Source organism: Chelonoidis abingdonii, chromosome 7, assembly GCF_003597395.2.
Source record: "Chelonoidis abingdonii isolate Lonesome George chromosome 7, CheloAbing_2.0, whole genome shotgun sequence".
NCBI classification, from domain to species: domain Eukaryota; kingdom Metazoa; phylum Chordata; order Testudines; family Testudinidae; genus Chelonoidis; species Chelonoidis abingdonii.
Genome location: NC_133775.1, coordinates 4745803 through 4762101, shown reverse-complemented (window position 1 = coordinate 4762101; position 16299 = coordinate 4745803). Strand labels below are relative to the sequence as shown.

Here is a 16299-nt window from a genome sequence, read left to right as displayed (position 1 = left end):
GACTCTATTGCCTCCACCTGCTCCCACGCTTGTCTCAGAAGGACAGGTGCGGCAGCTAGCACAGGAACCTCTTGATACATTAATTTGCAGCTAACTGCACGTATGATTTAGGAAGTGCTTCCAAGAGGAACACCACACTACAGAGATGGCATTAAACTTTGGCAAATGCTCTTACCCTTCTAAGGTGACGTGTGCTATTCTAGTGACATGTATCAATTTCAGTATTAAGCAAGGTAAGCACCACGAGAGTCATAGCAATCTATTTCAGTTTAGTTTTGCTTTTTCAATCCCAATTTCACCTTGTGGGGAAGATTTTCAAGTAAATTGTTAAAATTAATGAGAATCACTCAATACGGCAAAATCCCCATGACTGCTTTGAAAATTCACTGAGTTGAAAGACTCAATGCTGTAAATAACTGCCTTATACTCTCAATTTTACTATTCAAGTAAACTTAGCTAGATTAAAATACAAACATATTTTGTTGTCAATCTTCTCCTTGCAAAAAAAAAAGGCTTGTTGCACTGAGCTGTCCACCTTATGAGAAAAGCTTCACACAGCTAGTTTGTCTTTCAACAGCTCACATGCTGAAACTCACTCCTTGTTGGTTACAAATCTCATATTAACTTCTGAAAGTTGCTTCTTACATGAGCCCTGCCATTGCCTATCTCTAAGAACGATCATACCAAAATGTATCTAGCTGCAATAATGCCTGAAAAAGAGGCAGCTTAACTCAGCTCGACAGATTCCAAGGCCAGAAGGGCCCGTTAGAGCAGGGGTGGCCAACCTGAGTCTGAGAAGGACCCAGAATTTACCAATGTACATTGCCAAAGAGCCACAGTAATAAGTCAGCAGCCCTCCACCAACCCCACCCCCTCTCTCCCGGCACCTCCCGCCCACCAGCAGCCCCACCGATCAGTGCCTTCCCCTCCCTCCCTGCACCTGCTGATCAGGTGTTTTGTGGCATGCAGGAGGCTCTGGGAGGGAGGAGCGAAGGCATAGCAGGCTCAGGGGATGAGGGAGGGCCTGTGGCAGAGCCAGGGGTTGAGCAGTGAACACTCCCCGCCCCCCCCCCGCTTATTGGAAAGTTGGCACCTGTAGCTCCAGCCCTAGAGTCGGTGTCTATACAAGGAGCAGCATATTAATTTCAGAAGAGCTGCATGTGGCTCCGGAGCTGCAGGCTGGCCACCTCTGTGTTAGAGCATCTAATCTGACCTCCTGTGAAATACAGCGCCAGATAACTTCATCCAGTGACTAGCCGTGTACTGAGCCCAACAACATATTTCATAAAGCATCTCTTCCAGAAAGGCATCCAAGTCTGGATTTGAACGCAGATGGACAATCCACCACTTCAGGTAGTTTGTTTCAACTGTTAATCATCCTCACTGTTAAGTATATATGCTTTATTTCTCATCTGAATATTTGGCTTCAATTCCACTGATTTTTGTTCTCCATTTCTCTGCTAGATTAAAGAGTCTTTAAATTCCTTGTATTTTCTCTCCACAGAGGTATCCATATACCAAAATAAAATGACCTCTTGATCTTTTTGATAAGCTAAACAGACTGAGCTCCTTAAGTCCAGTCATTGAAAGGCATTTTTGCCAACCCCTGCGTCATTTTGGTGGCTCCTCTCTGTACTCTCTCCAATTTTTCAGCATCTCTTTGTTTGATGTTTGAACACAGTACTGTATTCCAATATCAATCTCACTCAATGTCAGCTACAGAAATAAAATCACCTCCCCACTCCCCTTTTAGTACATCCATGGATCATATTAGCCCTTTTCCCCATAATATTACACTGGTAGCTCATGTTCAGCTGTCTGCCCACTATGATCCCGAAATCCTTTTCAGAGTCACTGCTTTTCAAGACACTGAGTCCCCACTCTGCAGGTATGACCTGCATTCTTTGTTCCTACTGTCCAGAACTAAGTGTAAAACTATGTCCTCTTACTACTCTGAGTGAGTAGTTTGGAAAGAAATATATGACTTGCTCTTCAACATATTCAGGTTCTTCTGTACAGAATTTAATCTTGCTTACAGAATCCTTTAGATTGTCCCCACCTGCTCACGTGCAGTTCCATGTCAGAACATGACAATTTTTAAAAAAATTCAAAGTGTGTCTACACAGCAAAGAAAAACCCAGCACAGCCCACGCCAGTTCACTCGGGTCACAGGGCTGTTTCATTGCTGTGTACACTTCTGGGTCTGGGCTCTATGACCCTGAGGTGGGGGAAGAGGATTCCACAGTTCAAGCTCCAGCGCAAGCCTGGAAATCTACAACAATGAAATTGTCCTGCAGCCCAAGCCCGAGTCAGCTGGCCGGTGCCAGTCACAGGTTTTTCTTTGCTGTGTAGACATACCCTCAGAGTTCAATTCTCATTTACACAAAGGATCCTTTAAGTAGGCTAGATCCTTTAAGCAGCTCTGGCAATTTATACCCACTTTAAGGGCTCTACACTTCCAGAGAGGCCCTGTGTATCCCTGTTTTGGATTTGGACCTATTTTTCAAAAACATATTTTCCCTGTAAGAATTGGTTCTTCTTACTGTCTTGTGTACCCAGCCAGGAACTTCAAAGCAGATACACTTTCTTCTGAGGATTGTGCTTACCAGGCACTCAAGCAGTCGCGCCGGCCGTGCAATGATGATCATCAGTTTTTTCACAAGCTGGGTAACAAAAGCCACCTCTGAGCTCTCTGATCGCTCGTGGGCCTGCGGAGAGCAAAACATCACGTTATTGTTCAAACAGTGAATCATCAAACACTAAATCTAGAGCAATCAGCTTCATAACCATAATTCAGCAGTGAAGGCTTGACTGAGTCAGGCTAAGCAATTAACAAAGCACATTCTTTGTTGCCAAATCATATACAGGTTTTCCCGTATAACTGATTCCTTTTCAAGCAATGAATATGCTAGAGGCATTTTTTGTTATAAGTTACCTGAAAATCTCCCTTAGCCATGGTGGCTTTTTAATTTAAACTAAGATTTCTAGTCTAACTATTAGATGTTATCACTGAAACTGTTTTCCTTTCCAGGGTGCTGAATTCTAGAGAATGATGTATATTTAAATATAAAGTTTTAAAGTTTACTTCTACAGTTTCGCATGTATTTCCTACTTATTATGGAAGATCTTAACGTGTATTTTTTTTCCAATTTCATTCTTCTTATTCTGCCAATCAAATTGTTAATACCTGATGTACAGTGCATAGAAGGAGAACATAAAGTACATAGAAAATACATTTGCGGTTGACAAATGTTATTCCTTTAGGACAACAGGTTTTTGCCATTTCACTATAAACTCAATGCTTAGTTTCATCAAGGTTTTCCTTTTCTTTTTATAAGAAAGAAAGCAACTAAACTAATGCCTAGAAAATATGAAGACAGATTCTGAGAGGTACAAAAAGACAATTTTCCTTCTTGCTTGCTCTATCCTAGAATGGCTACAGCACAAGATCCAAAGCACATGTAAATAATACTTCACTATGCAGGTTGATAAGGGACTGCCAGCCTCCAGTTCTCTAAAGGTATTCAGAATAAACTGACAAACTACCACTAAGATCTCGTAGACTATACATTCTGCTTTAGCCCAGCCACAGAAACAGAGTCCTGAACTGGCTGGATGACACACATTACCTCCGCGCTTTTCAGTTGCCTGCAGGCATGATATTTTATCAACAAGGATTCAGGTGGCAAGAAACAGAGGTTCATTTAATAGCGTTCATTAAAACAAAAATAAAAAATCCATACACGTTTGAGATAACAAACAGCGTTGGTAGCCACTAAGGAAGGGTAAAAGCACAGGGAAGCCTGGATTCTGAACTGAAAAACCATAAAGTACAATTTTAAAAAGGTATGTTCTCACAATTTCTTACTAAAGCTTTTTTCTTTGGAAAATAAGCTATTGCTTAATCTGGAATAGGTTATTGTTTAACAGGTCACGTGAGAAAACAGTGTTAGAATTTTAATCTAAAACAAAAGGACTTATCTATAGAACTACTGATACGTCAACCAAAGAGAACATAGTAGATGCTTTGTGGGTATATTACAAATGAAAGTCACAGAGAATAACATTTTGAAACCCATAACTACTTGACAGACTTTTAATAGAATGTATTTCAAAGCTAATTACTAAATAGCAAACAGACAATTATCTAACTGAGGACACTTTGTATTCTCTCCTCTGTGCACCACAGTACAACACTCAGTTAAAGTAACGAGACAAAGCATGAATTTTGGATAAAATTTCAGTGTCTTCATATTCGAAAGGATTTTTTTTTTTATAGATCACCATAGGTTATCTATATTTAAATAACTAAAACATTAACCACAGTATATTATTTCTGATACAAGAGCCATGCAAATGGAATGTCAGTTTACATCCAGATAATGTAAATCATGTAGAAAAACCAATTTATCCTTTTGCATCGATATTTATATTGTCAAAGGCAATTTATTATTATAAATCTAGCTGTATTGTTTTCATCCTTTCTAAGTTATTGAGAGGACACAGACAAAATATTCTTAAAAATATAACTGATTCAATCAGGTGTTCTGTTCTGAAAATGAAACACTAACTCATGTCTGTCAAATGATAAAGAAAGGCTAAAAAAAGATTGAGAACTACAGGATTACAAAAATCAAACACAACTTGTAAGAGCCACTCAGCCATAATCTCTGCACAGTGCTGTTGTTCCAAGATCCTCAGTAAAATTGCTTCTTCTTGTTTCCTTCTCTCACAGGATAGTCCAGACATCTCTACAGATATCTTGTTTACAATCTGCCCCAGTTATAGTATCTCAAAATCACAGGCTTATATACCAAACAACTGCCTGCTTCTACCATGCGCCTTGGTATGATGCATGCCATCTAATTAGCAGTTCTCAATGACGACATGCTTGTCTGAAGGTTGCTGGTGTCATTTCAGGGTTTTTGTTTTGTTTTTCTTGAGGGGAGGGGAGAGTAGGGGTTACGGGTGAAGGCTGATGCCATTCCTGTACACACCAAGTTATTTCCAGTGACACATGTATAGGAGGTAGAGATGGGTAATTTACAAACCGATTCCCTTATCTGAAAGACCCATCCGTCACTAACTGTAGCCACTGAGGCATGAAATTAAAATCACCGTCCTCCCCTGGGGTTCAGCAGGACCAATGACTGGAATATGCAAGTCACAACACTGTAATTGAGCTAATATACTGATACGAACCAAAACAGCAGAGCTGCAGTGCCAAGAACCAATACATTTCACTTATGCATTAATTAAGAAAGCAATTCCAATTTTCAAGAGGGCAACATTAAAATCAGCATAATATAATCGTAATAAGGCCCCTTTTTCTTTGTTTCATTTACAGATACACCTGTATATCCCTCATCTTTCTTTCCATCAGAAAATCTGACTAATTGTGTAAACATACAATATTGCAAATTCAACTCATTTTACCTGGTTAGTCATTGCGTCAGAGCAGTAACTGACTAATCTTTTGTTCTGAACTCTGTTTCTACTTTGTTTCATGAGGTAAAAGATAAAGAAATCAACACTACGGATCCATATAAGAAGGCTTTTACTTTATTTTCTAAGATTCTGACTTCTAACTTTAAGCTTCTCATGAAAGTTATGCCTAAAAAATTATTTTGAATTCATGCCTACTTCAGGAAGTCCACCTGATAAATCCAATTATTTAATAAACCAAATACTTCTTGGCTAAAATATGACACTTTATACTTATATACAAGTGAATTAATCTTCTCTGCCATGGTAACATTTTGGTATTTTATAACAAGATCTGGTATGTAAGTGCCTCTAAGTTTTCTATAGCTATATCCACGTCAGCTATGTCTGAATATTTAATTCTTTATATTGTACTTACTCTTTACTTTATGATGAAGTTTTTGTACAATTTGAACCGTCCTTATTATGCATCATTTTCATTAAAGTTTAATATTTTCTTTTCCCTATGACTTGAAATTCCAGCTTTTAAAAAAATCTGATTATCCAGGGTTTTGTTTTAAATGTACTTTATCCTTTAAAATATTCTTCCTTTAAAAGAACAGATTTTGCATAAACTACGTACCATCCACTGACCTTCTGCAGACTAATTTCCTTGTTCTGTGATAAAGACATTTGGTTCCCTGATGCTGCCACAGTTTATGCAAATACTGTAGATAAACAATGGGCTATATTGCATAGACTGTTCCATACTGCAGCAGTGAGTGCAATTTATAATAGTCCTCATTGTATCTATTATTTGTATATAGTGCTATAAATGTGCACAGCACCTTAAAAACTAACCAAAGGTGAGTACCCTGCTTCCAAGAGCTCACGGTCTAAACACAGTAACCGATATCTTGAAGTATTCTCACGTTAGTAGCTCAGTTCTGTCTCTGAAAGAAATCACAGTGACATGTCTTTGCATTTAATCTGAAATATCCTGAATGTGTCCCTTCATAGTTTGGGGGGCATCTAAGGGAGAATGGAAAAGAAAAGGTAGGAAAGAAAGGGATTCATACGCATTCAAAAAGCAACGAAAGAGAGAAGACACAGGAATGAGAGGAGAGAGTAAAGTAAGAGGAAGAGAGGTGGAAAGAAAAGTGTCTGGTGTTCTCTCAGCTTCTCTCTAACCTCCTTGTCCTCTCCCACTATTCCCTTTCAGTCCTTTCCCTCCTAAAGGAAGCATCTTGCTTCAGGTTTATGCCTCAGCTCTTGAAAGGGATACCTCAAGAAAGAGGTCCTTGGCGACAAGTCGTCGGAACCAGCATGCGTTCTGGCAAACAGTCAACCTCCAGGCAGTACTAATTATTATTATTATGCTAGCACCGAGGGAACCAATCTTATCTCTCTGTTCTTGTCCTCATTTCCCCTTTAGGTAACGGGTGGGCTAGAGTCAATTTAAGAAAATCAATTAAAATTAAGAAGAATAGACATGCCCGTCCCACCCTGACCCTGTGGACGAAGCTAACGGAGAGGGGGCAGGGCAGCTCCTGACTGTCAATTACTGTAGAAGCGTGGAGATGCTTGCCGTACCTTACACAGTAACAGTTCAATGTCAGCTCTCCTTGTGCTTGGCGAGAGAGGTAAAGGGAAGGCTCTTTTGGAAGCATCACTCATGGGATAAAGGGAAGAAATGGGAGATGTGTTTGACCAGCCACTCTCTTCTCCCAGGGCAGGGTCGACCACCCCAGATCTGAGGATGATCTTGAAGGTGGGGAGAGGAAAAGGTCAGACTCAGCCCCAAACTTTGACAGTACAGCAAAGGGCTGCTCTACTAGGGAGGAGAAAAGCTGTTTGTGGGAGAATTCGAAGCCCAGGTGGGCAGTGTCTAGAGACAGCAAAGCCAGTTATAGTTCTCCCTGCTGCTCCTTGAAATCTGAGGTATTGCAAGGATATGTGCTTGCCTCAGACATGATCTCTGTCTGCCAATCTATCACTTTGTGGAGACAGGGGTATGGGCGTCTGCTCCCTCACTCCAAGAAAAGGGTGGTTTTTTTTTGCTGGGGGGGAGGAGAGAGTTTGCCCTGATCTTCCTTTCTACTCTTTTTTTCCCCCAACTACCTCAGAACTAGGCAGGTGGGGAGTGCTGGATCATAACCCTCATGCCCAGCTGGCTGCAGGAGCTAGGCTGCCTTCCATTTCCTCCGCAGTGCTGCTGCTAGAAGGGAACCCTAGGAATGTCCTCTCAAACGTTATAGTAAAGGATGGGTTTTGTTTCCGTAAGAGAAAAGAGACTCACAATAGGGCTTTTAAATTCACCATTAAAAAGCCCCATCTAAATATAAAAAATAGTCTCATTCAATTAGAGAAGACAGAGATGGAAAGAATCTATTACATCATTCAATCCCCCTCCCTGACAACACTAGGTTGTTCTCCACCGAACATTTTCGAATATATTTGTCAGGTCTAGGCTTAAAAGACCCAACTGATGGAGCTTCACCACTTTCCTTGGGAGATTATTCTGCATTCCAGATATCCCAAGCACAGCAGCAGGCCACCAGAAATAGTACTTTGATAGTCAATGAAGAGATATCCTTTTAAATAGCTTAAAAACTAGGCCAGTGAGAGCATTCCAGACCATGTTTAAGTCCCTCAAGAGGTACAAGAGATTTGATATTTGGTTTCAATTATCAGCTAGCAATTTTAAAATCAAGACTGGATGTTTTTCTGAAAGATCTGCTCTAGGAATTATTTTGGGGAAGGTCCGTTGCCTGTGTTATATGAGAGATCAGAGTTATATGATCACAGTGGTCCCTTCTGGCCTTGGATTCTATGAACTGCCTTGTGAAATCTATCGATATCTCGCTGAACTCTGAGTGACACGTTGCCTTTATCGCTGCAGAATACTACCATTGCCAAAGGGTTGATAGGTTATGGCATTAATTCCCAAGTCCAGTCCACCATTTGAGTACGACAGGGTATCTCTTGCAAGGAAAAGTGCAGGATTGATATTTGGTTTAAAATATCAGACAGCAAAGGTCTCTATACTCTCACATAGGGTCCTGGTCTACGATTGGCTCTCTTAGGGCTTGTCTACACTACCCGCCAGATCAGCGGGCAGCGATCAATCCAGTGGGGGTCGATTTATCACATCTAGTATAGATGTGATAAATCAACTGCTGAGCGCTCGCCCACTGACTCTGGTACTCCACCAGAACAAGGAGCGCAAGCAGAGTCAACAGAATAGCGCCAGCTGTCAACTTACCATGAAGACACCACGGTAAGTAGATCCAAGTATGCTGACTTGAGCTATGCTAGTCACATAGCGGAAGTTGCATATCTCAGATTGACCCCACTCGGTACTGTAGACAAGCCCTTGGTGCTACTACAATAAAATTAAGATGAGGAGGTGGTGGCAGTGGCAGTAGGAGTAATACTTCTTCACGGAGGCTGACTGTTTGAAAGAATACATCCTGGCTACGACAACTTGTCTGCAAAGACCTCTCTCTTGAGGTTATCCATTTCAAGAGCTAAAGTATAAACCTGAAGCAGCACCTTTAGGAATAACCAGTCCCTGATTCAGAAATCAGTGCTACTGGGAAGTGAAGTAATGTATACATTAATAAGTTCACCAGCTCTGGGATACCAACAGAACCTCAGCCACTCTGCAGTCATCATGATACAATTCCTTGAGAATCTGGCTATCATAGAATCACAGAATTGTTACGACTGGAGCGGATCTTGAGAGGTCATCTAGTCCAGTCCCTTGCACTCATGGTAGAACTAAGTATTTTCTGAATCATCCCTGACAGGTGTTTGTCTAACCTGCTCTTAAAAATCTCCAATGATGGAGATTCCACAACCTCCGTAGGCAATTTATTCCAGTGCTTAACCACTCTGACAGTTAGGAAGTTTTTCCTAATGTCCAGCCTAAACCTCCCTTCCTGCAATTCAAGTCCATTACTTCTTGCCCTATCCTCAGAGGTTAAGGACATTTTTTTCTCCCTCTTCCCTGTAAGAACCTTTTATGTACTTAAAAATTGTTATCATGTCCCCTCTCAGTCTTCTCTTCTCCAAACTAAACAAAACTAATTTTTTTCATCTTCCCTCATAAGTCATGCTTTCTAGACCTTTAATCATTTTTGTTGCTCTTTTCTGGACTTTCTCCAATTTGTCCACATCTTTCCTGAAATGTGGCACCCAGAACTGGACACAATACTCCAGTTGAGGCCTAATCAGCGTGGAGTAGACCGAAAGAATTACTTCTTGTGTCTTGCTTACAAAACTCCTATTATACATCCCAGTATTATGTTTGCTTTTCTTGCAATAGTGTATTACTGTTGACTCATATTTAGCTTGTAGTCCACTATGATCCCCAGATCCCTTTCCACAGTACTCCTTCCTAGGCAGTCATTCCCCATTTTGTATGTGTGCAACTGATATACAGGTGTATCTGTGGAGTACTTTGCATTTGTCCTTATTCAATTTCATCCTATTTACTTTGCACCGTTTCTCCAGTTTGTCCAGATCATTTTGAATTTTAATCCTATCCTCCAAAGCACTTGCAACTCCTTCCTGCTTGGCATCATTTGTAAACTTTGTAAGTGTACTCTCTATATCATTATCTAAACCATTGATGAAGATGAATATGAACATGAACAGAACTGGACCCAGAACTGATTCCCACTCAATAAGCCCTTTCATCTTGAGTGTGAACCACTCATAACTACTCACTGGGAATGATTTTCCAACTAGTTATGCGTCCACCTTATAGTAGCTTCATCTAGGCCAGTGGTTCTCAACCTGTGGCCTATGGGCCGCTTGCGGACCAATCAGTACACAGCTGTGGCCCACCTGACATCCTCAGGGTCATACAAGTAGTACTGGATGAGGCCCATAATGATAAATAGGTTAAGAACCACTGATCTAGGCTGTATTTCCTTAGTTTATGAGGCAATCATGTGAGATAGTATCAAAAGCCTTACTAAAGTTAAGATATACAACATCTACCACTTACCCCCATCCACAAGGTTTGTTACTCTGTCAAAGAAAGCTATTAGGTTGGTTTGACATGATTTGTTCTTGAAAAATCCCTGTTGACTGTTACTTATCTCACTATCTTCTAATCTAGGTGTCTGCAAATTGATTGCTTAATTATGTGCTCCATTATCTTTCCAGGTACTGAAGTTACACTGACTCATCTGTAATTCCCTGGGTTGTCCTTATTTCCCTTTTAATAGAGTGGCACTATATTTGCCCTTTTCCAGTCCTCTGGGACCTCTCCTGCCTTCCATGACTTTTCAAACATAATTGCTAATGGCTCAGATATCTCCTCAGTCTGCTCCTTGAGTATTCTAGGATGTATTTCATCAGCAGACTTGAAGACATCTAACTTGTCTAAGTAATTTTTAAGTTATTCTTTCTGTATTTTACCCTCTGATCCTACCTCATTTTCACTGGCATTCACTATGTTAGATGTCCAATCGCTACTAATCTTTTTGGTGAAAACTGAAACAAAAAAGTCATTTAGCACTTCTGCCATTTTCACATTTTCTGTTATTGTTCCCCTCCTCTCCCCTCCGCGCTCACTGAATAATGGGCCTAACCTGTTCTTGGTCTTCCTCTTGCTGCTTATGGATTTGTAAATGGTTTTCTTGTTACCTTTTATGTCTCCAGCTATTTAATTTTGTTTTGTGCCTTGGCCTTTCTAATTTTGTCTCTACATACTTATGTTATTTGTTTATATTCATCCTTTGTAATTTGACCTAGTTTCCACTTTTTGTAGGACTCTTTTTGAGTTTCAGATCACTGAAGATTTCCTAGTTAAGCCACAGTGGTCTTTTGTAATACTTCCTATCTTTCCTACTCATTGGGATAGTTTGTTATTGTGTCCTTAATTTCTCTCTGAAAAACTGCCAACTCTTTTAACTGTTTTTCCCCTTAGGCTTGCTTCTCCTGGGATCTAACCTACCTTTTGGAACACTCTGCTATAACAGGACAGGTGTGGAAATATATAAACACAAGAACATAAGAATGGCCCTACTGGATCAGATCAAAGGTCCTGCTAGCCCAGTATCCTGTCTTCTGACAGTGGCCAGTTCCAGGTGCCCCAGAGGAAATGAAGAGAAAATAATCCGCCATACAATCGATGCACCCATTGTGCTCATTCCCTAGCTTCGGCAACAGATGGCTGGGGAATAGCCATCCTGCTGAATAATTGATTGGATCCCCATCCTCCATTGAAATTATCGTAGTTCTTTTGAACCTGTATGTTGGGTTGACCTTCACAACATCCTCTGGCAAGAGCTCTGCACTAGGTTGACTGTGTCTGTGTGAAGAATACGTTATTTGTTTTAAACCTGCTGCTAGTAGTTCATTGGGTGACCTCTAGTCTTGTGTTATGATAAGACAGTACAGCCAACACTTCCTTATTCTACTTCTCCTACACCAGTCATATTTTATGACCCAATCATATCTCCCTACGCCGTCATCTTTCCCTAAAGTTCTGAAAAGTCCTTCTCTAATTCTCCTCATATAGCAGAGCCTTGCCTACCCCATTCATTTTGTGCACTTGCATAAATAAAGTTCTGCTCTATTGAGTGCGGTGTCTGAGAACTCAGCTGTGGATTTACCCTACCAGAGACAGAGCTTCTGGAAACTGAAATTTGAGTTCGTCCATTTATCACTTGTATATCTGTTGCCCTGTTACCACTGTCTCATGCTAGCTCCTGACTAATGCAATTGGCGTTGAAATTTTTTCCACAGAGTCTCAGTCAGGCTGCAGGGCGTCTAGGATACTTCACCACCACCACCCAACACAAAAACCCACCCAAAAACACCACCCCTATCTCGGCGCTGAAGCCTTGCGGATCACTCTTCAGTGACATCTTGCTTCCTGTGCCCTCTTGCAGTTCTCTAAAGAGCCATGGTTGCATTGTCTAAACTGGACCCAACACTAAGGTGTTGCTTGGCTTGCCCTGGAAGCTTGCGTGCTCACATTTCTAGTCTAGTCTAATTTCACATTTTCTTTTAAAGACCCATCACTCTCTGACAACTTCTTTGGTAGATACAACCTCCATTCCTACGGACTGGAATCTCTGGATCAGCTTTTTCCACTCTGGGTTATCAGGTCTGCTCGTTCTGACACTGCCTGAGGGGCAGCCTGACAGAGAGATAAAGCAACAAAAGTTTCTGTAAGTCCACCAATTCCAGACTCATTCAGATGCACATGAAGGGCTAGAGAGCTCATGTGGAAGTGTGCTCATCTGATCATATCCAGGGCTCCGTGTGATGGAGCCAACAGCGTGCAAACAATACCACACCAAGACTAGCTGTGATTGTAGTGAAACCTGTATTTGCTATTGAAATTTGTGATACGTGCCCTGGAACATAAAGACATATCCTACTTTTGTGCTGAACTAAACTTCCAAACACACAAGCATCTCAGATGGTGTCTGGGAACCCTTTTCATGACAATCCAGCCACACAGCTCTAGGAAGGAGAACTCACTGGCAATGGCATTCCTGGACGGTATTTATGGACTAGTCTTCACTGTTGCTTTCATGAATGCTACAAATTCACTTGCCAATAAATAATTAAAACACTCCTCCACTCTGCTAAGTCCTCAACAACAATAAAAAGGTTAACTGTCGTTACTTGCAAATGTCACAAGGTTATCGTTGAGGGCCTTAACAACAATGCACTTCCTAGTAATTAATTCATACTCTTAAGAGAAGAAACATGAATTGAAAAAAGTATGAGTTAGACTAAACTGTGTAAACAAAATACAAGATAAACAACAGGATATTTAAGATCAGTATAAAAATCAATGTACCACTGAAATGTTATGTTCATAGTAGTTAGTTCTAACATATATAAGTGACATTTTAAAAGACCTCACAGATACTGTCACCAGGCATCCCCTTAGACTCTTGTGTTGTCAGAATTCTCCTCTTTATAATGGAAGATCTTTATGAAGACAAACTTGAGTTTTCTCTCCCAAGTAATTACAGCATATATCAAGAGGAGCTCTGTCTTCAAAAGGAGATTGCTAAAGATTTTAGGTAATATGAGTAAGATTTCCTAGTATTTTGTACACCTTTTTAATCTTCATACCATTTTCTCATGTACAGTGCCATTACCTGGAAAGGATGGCAACTGTGTACATATTGCCAGAATTCACACCATGGGAGCTGCAGACTGCTCAGGGAAATATCTATGCAGCTCCACAGAAAATATACAAAACCCAACACAGAGAATAAACTAATTTTATTTCAACTAACTTAGCTCATCTCTCCCTTCTTACATCACTCGGCAATACCTGTGATCTTCCAAGATATGGAGGCTATAGGCATCATGACCTCCATAATATTCCAGTTCAACTGCTCCCTAACCAAGAAGCAAGAGTAAGAAAGTTGTTCCCAAGCCAAAACCTATACTATGGTAACAAATAGCACTACTGACAAATCTAACAAGACACCTGTGGCATATCCTTTTGATCCCTATAATTTATTCTCTCCATCAAAGTTCATCAGCAGAATTCCAGTCCAGCTTACATATAGGTAAAGCAGGCATTTAAACTGACATACAAACATTACCTTCTAGGGATATTTTTATCAAATATTTTTTATTTTATAGGAAACAGTGGTTTTGTTTGAACAGTTGAAGTGCAATCAACATGTATTAAAGTTTGTATCGTCCTGTATTTTTGTTAATACTTTGAATGCTACAAAATACAATGCAGAACTAAAAACAAAATGAATAAAGTTCAACTTCTGAAAATCCTTTGTAAAAAGTTTTTTTATAGTAACACTATAAACTATGACGTTTTTATTCCTTCAAGGCATTATCCTCATTAATAAGTCATTCGAATTCTTAAAGTACATGAAAGTAAAGCAATTTCTTTTACCTGGTTGAGCCCAATTTTCACTAAAGGGTGAAGTCTCCACCAACTCATTCATGTACATTTCTTGATTTTTTTAAAATTGGAGTATGGGGTAAAGTGATTTGCCCAAATATACCTGGTACGCCAGTGGCAGACTCGGATATTAACACTGGTCTCCTAACTCCCCACCTGGTGTCCTACCCACTCGCTCTCCCTAAACTCAAGGTTTTATTTATTGTTAAAGGTTTAATCAAAGCAACATCATATACATTTTCTGAGCGGACTTACATCCTGTAGGAGTTTCTCTAAGTTCTCCTGCAGCTCATAAAAGTACCGGGAAGTAATAAGTCCTTCACGTGATTTATCCAGGCAGTCTCTGGACAGCTCAGTAACCTGGTGATAAATGAAGCTTAGGACCCCATCTGCTAATTGCAGCACGTTCTCTGGAGCATTAGAAGCAATAAACTCAGCCAGCCGTTCCTCCATCTGTGCTGTGGCCTGAAAGCAAAGAATAAAAAGAAGACAAACTCACTTGAACTTTGCTATCTTGACATGTAAATGTGAACAGATAGGATGCTAACTGATACACTTTTTCATTGCCAAAATATATGACTGTTCAAGAAAGCTCAGTGATATCAGAATTCACAGAAAACAAAATACTACCAAGAGTTCTGATTGTCATGACATGTAAATTAACCTAAACATAATTAGAATCTTGTAGTAAAAAATCCAAGTTTCTGAAAGTCAGAACATGCAGTGTTAAGGGTCCATAGAAACCTCAATTCTGATTCTGTATCCCCCTGTGCTGTACACACAGAATGGGAATCACAATATTAAATTTATTGCAGGAGTGTCACAGAATGCAAGGGTCTTGAAGAAGAATTTAGGTCAAGATTGCTGCAGAGTGCTCAGGGACCTTGACCATAATCAACTGCGATGTAACAAAAAAGACAGTTACTCACCTTTGTAACTGTTGTTCTTCGAGATGTGTTGCTCATATCCATTCCAGTTAGGTGTGTGCGCGCCGCGTGCACGTTCGTCGGAAGATTTTTACCCTAGCAACACTCGGTGGGTCGGCAGGGTGCCCCCTGGAGTGGCGCGCTTATGTGGCCGCGACTAATCTACCTGCTGACCAGCCGCCCTCAGTCCTTCTTGCCGGCTACTCACGACAGTGGGAAGGAGGGCGGGTGTTGGATGGATTGAGCACACAATCTCGAGAACACAACAGTACAAAAGGTGAGTAATCTTTATTTTTTGAGTGCTTGTCTCATATCCATTCCAGTTAGGTGAAATTCCCAAGCCTTATGAGCCAAGGTGGGGTCGGAGTGAAATATGGCAGATTGCAGACTGAGCGCGGCTGCAGTATTCCATGGCTGTTCGAATCAGAGCATAATGCGAAGCAAGAGATGGACCGAGACCATGGAGCTGCGCGATAGATCTTCGTGGGTAGGTACATGAGTTAGTAAGGCGGCAGATGAGCCTGAGCCCTGTGTAGAATGCATTGGTGATGTGGCTTGGAAAATTGAGCCAAATCATAACAAGTGCGGGTGCACGCAGCACCAAGAATGAGATCCTCTGAGAGGAAACAAGTAGGTCTTTCTCGGCCAGCTACTGCGACGAGAGTTGGGGCGAGTTACAAAACGGTGTTTGTCGCCTCGACATAAATGCGAGCGCTCCACAGAACGTCCAGGGAGTGCAATTGTTGTCCCCATCGCGTTGAGTGTGTGTGTGAACATGAAGTTCGAAACCACTTAGGGAGGAAAGCCAGTGTGGTTCTAACTGCACTGGTTTTTGTGAACAGAATGTATGGCAGAACCACATAAGCCCTGAGCTCGAAGACTCGTCTGGCCGACGTAATGGCTACTAGGAAGCTGTCTTCCAAGACAGGTATAAGAGGAGCAGGTCGCTAACGGGTCGAATGAAGAGACTAAGTCTGGTTAGACCCAGCTTGAGGTCCCAGGTTGGGGCTGGGCGGCGTACCTAAGGGTGTA

General features: G+C 41.0%; 1 protein-coding gene across 6 annotated transcripts in view; it reads right to left on the bottom strand.

Moving 5' to 3' along the window:
* Nucleotides 1-16299, bottom strand: part of MAST2 (microtubule associated serine/threonine kinase 2) — a 368160-nt gene that overhangs the window by 50829 nt on the left and 301032 nt on the right. For all 6 annotated transcript variants that reach the window (XM_075067585.1, XM_075067581.1, XM_075067582.1 and 3 more), the window contains 2 exons: nucleotides 14597-14806; nucleotides 2607-2708 (listed from right to left, as the gene is read on the bottom strand). In XM_075067585.1, the coding sequence (XP_074923686.1) occupies nucleotides 2607-2708; nucleotides 14597-14806 (312 nt within the window). The remainder of the gene's footprint in view (nucleotides 1-2606; nucleotides 2709-14596; nucleotides 14807-16299) is intronic.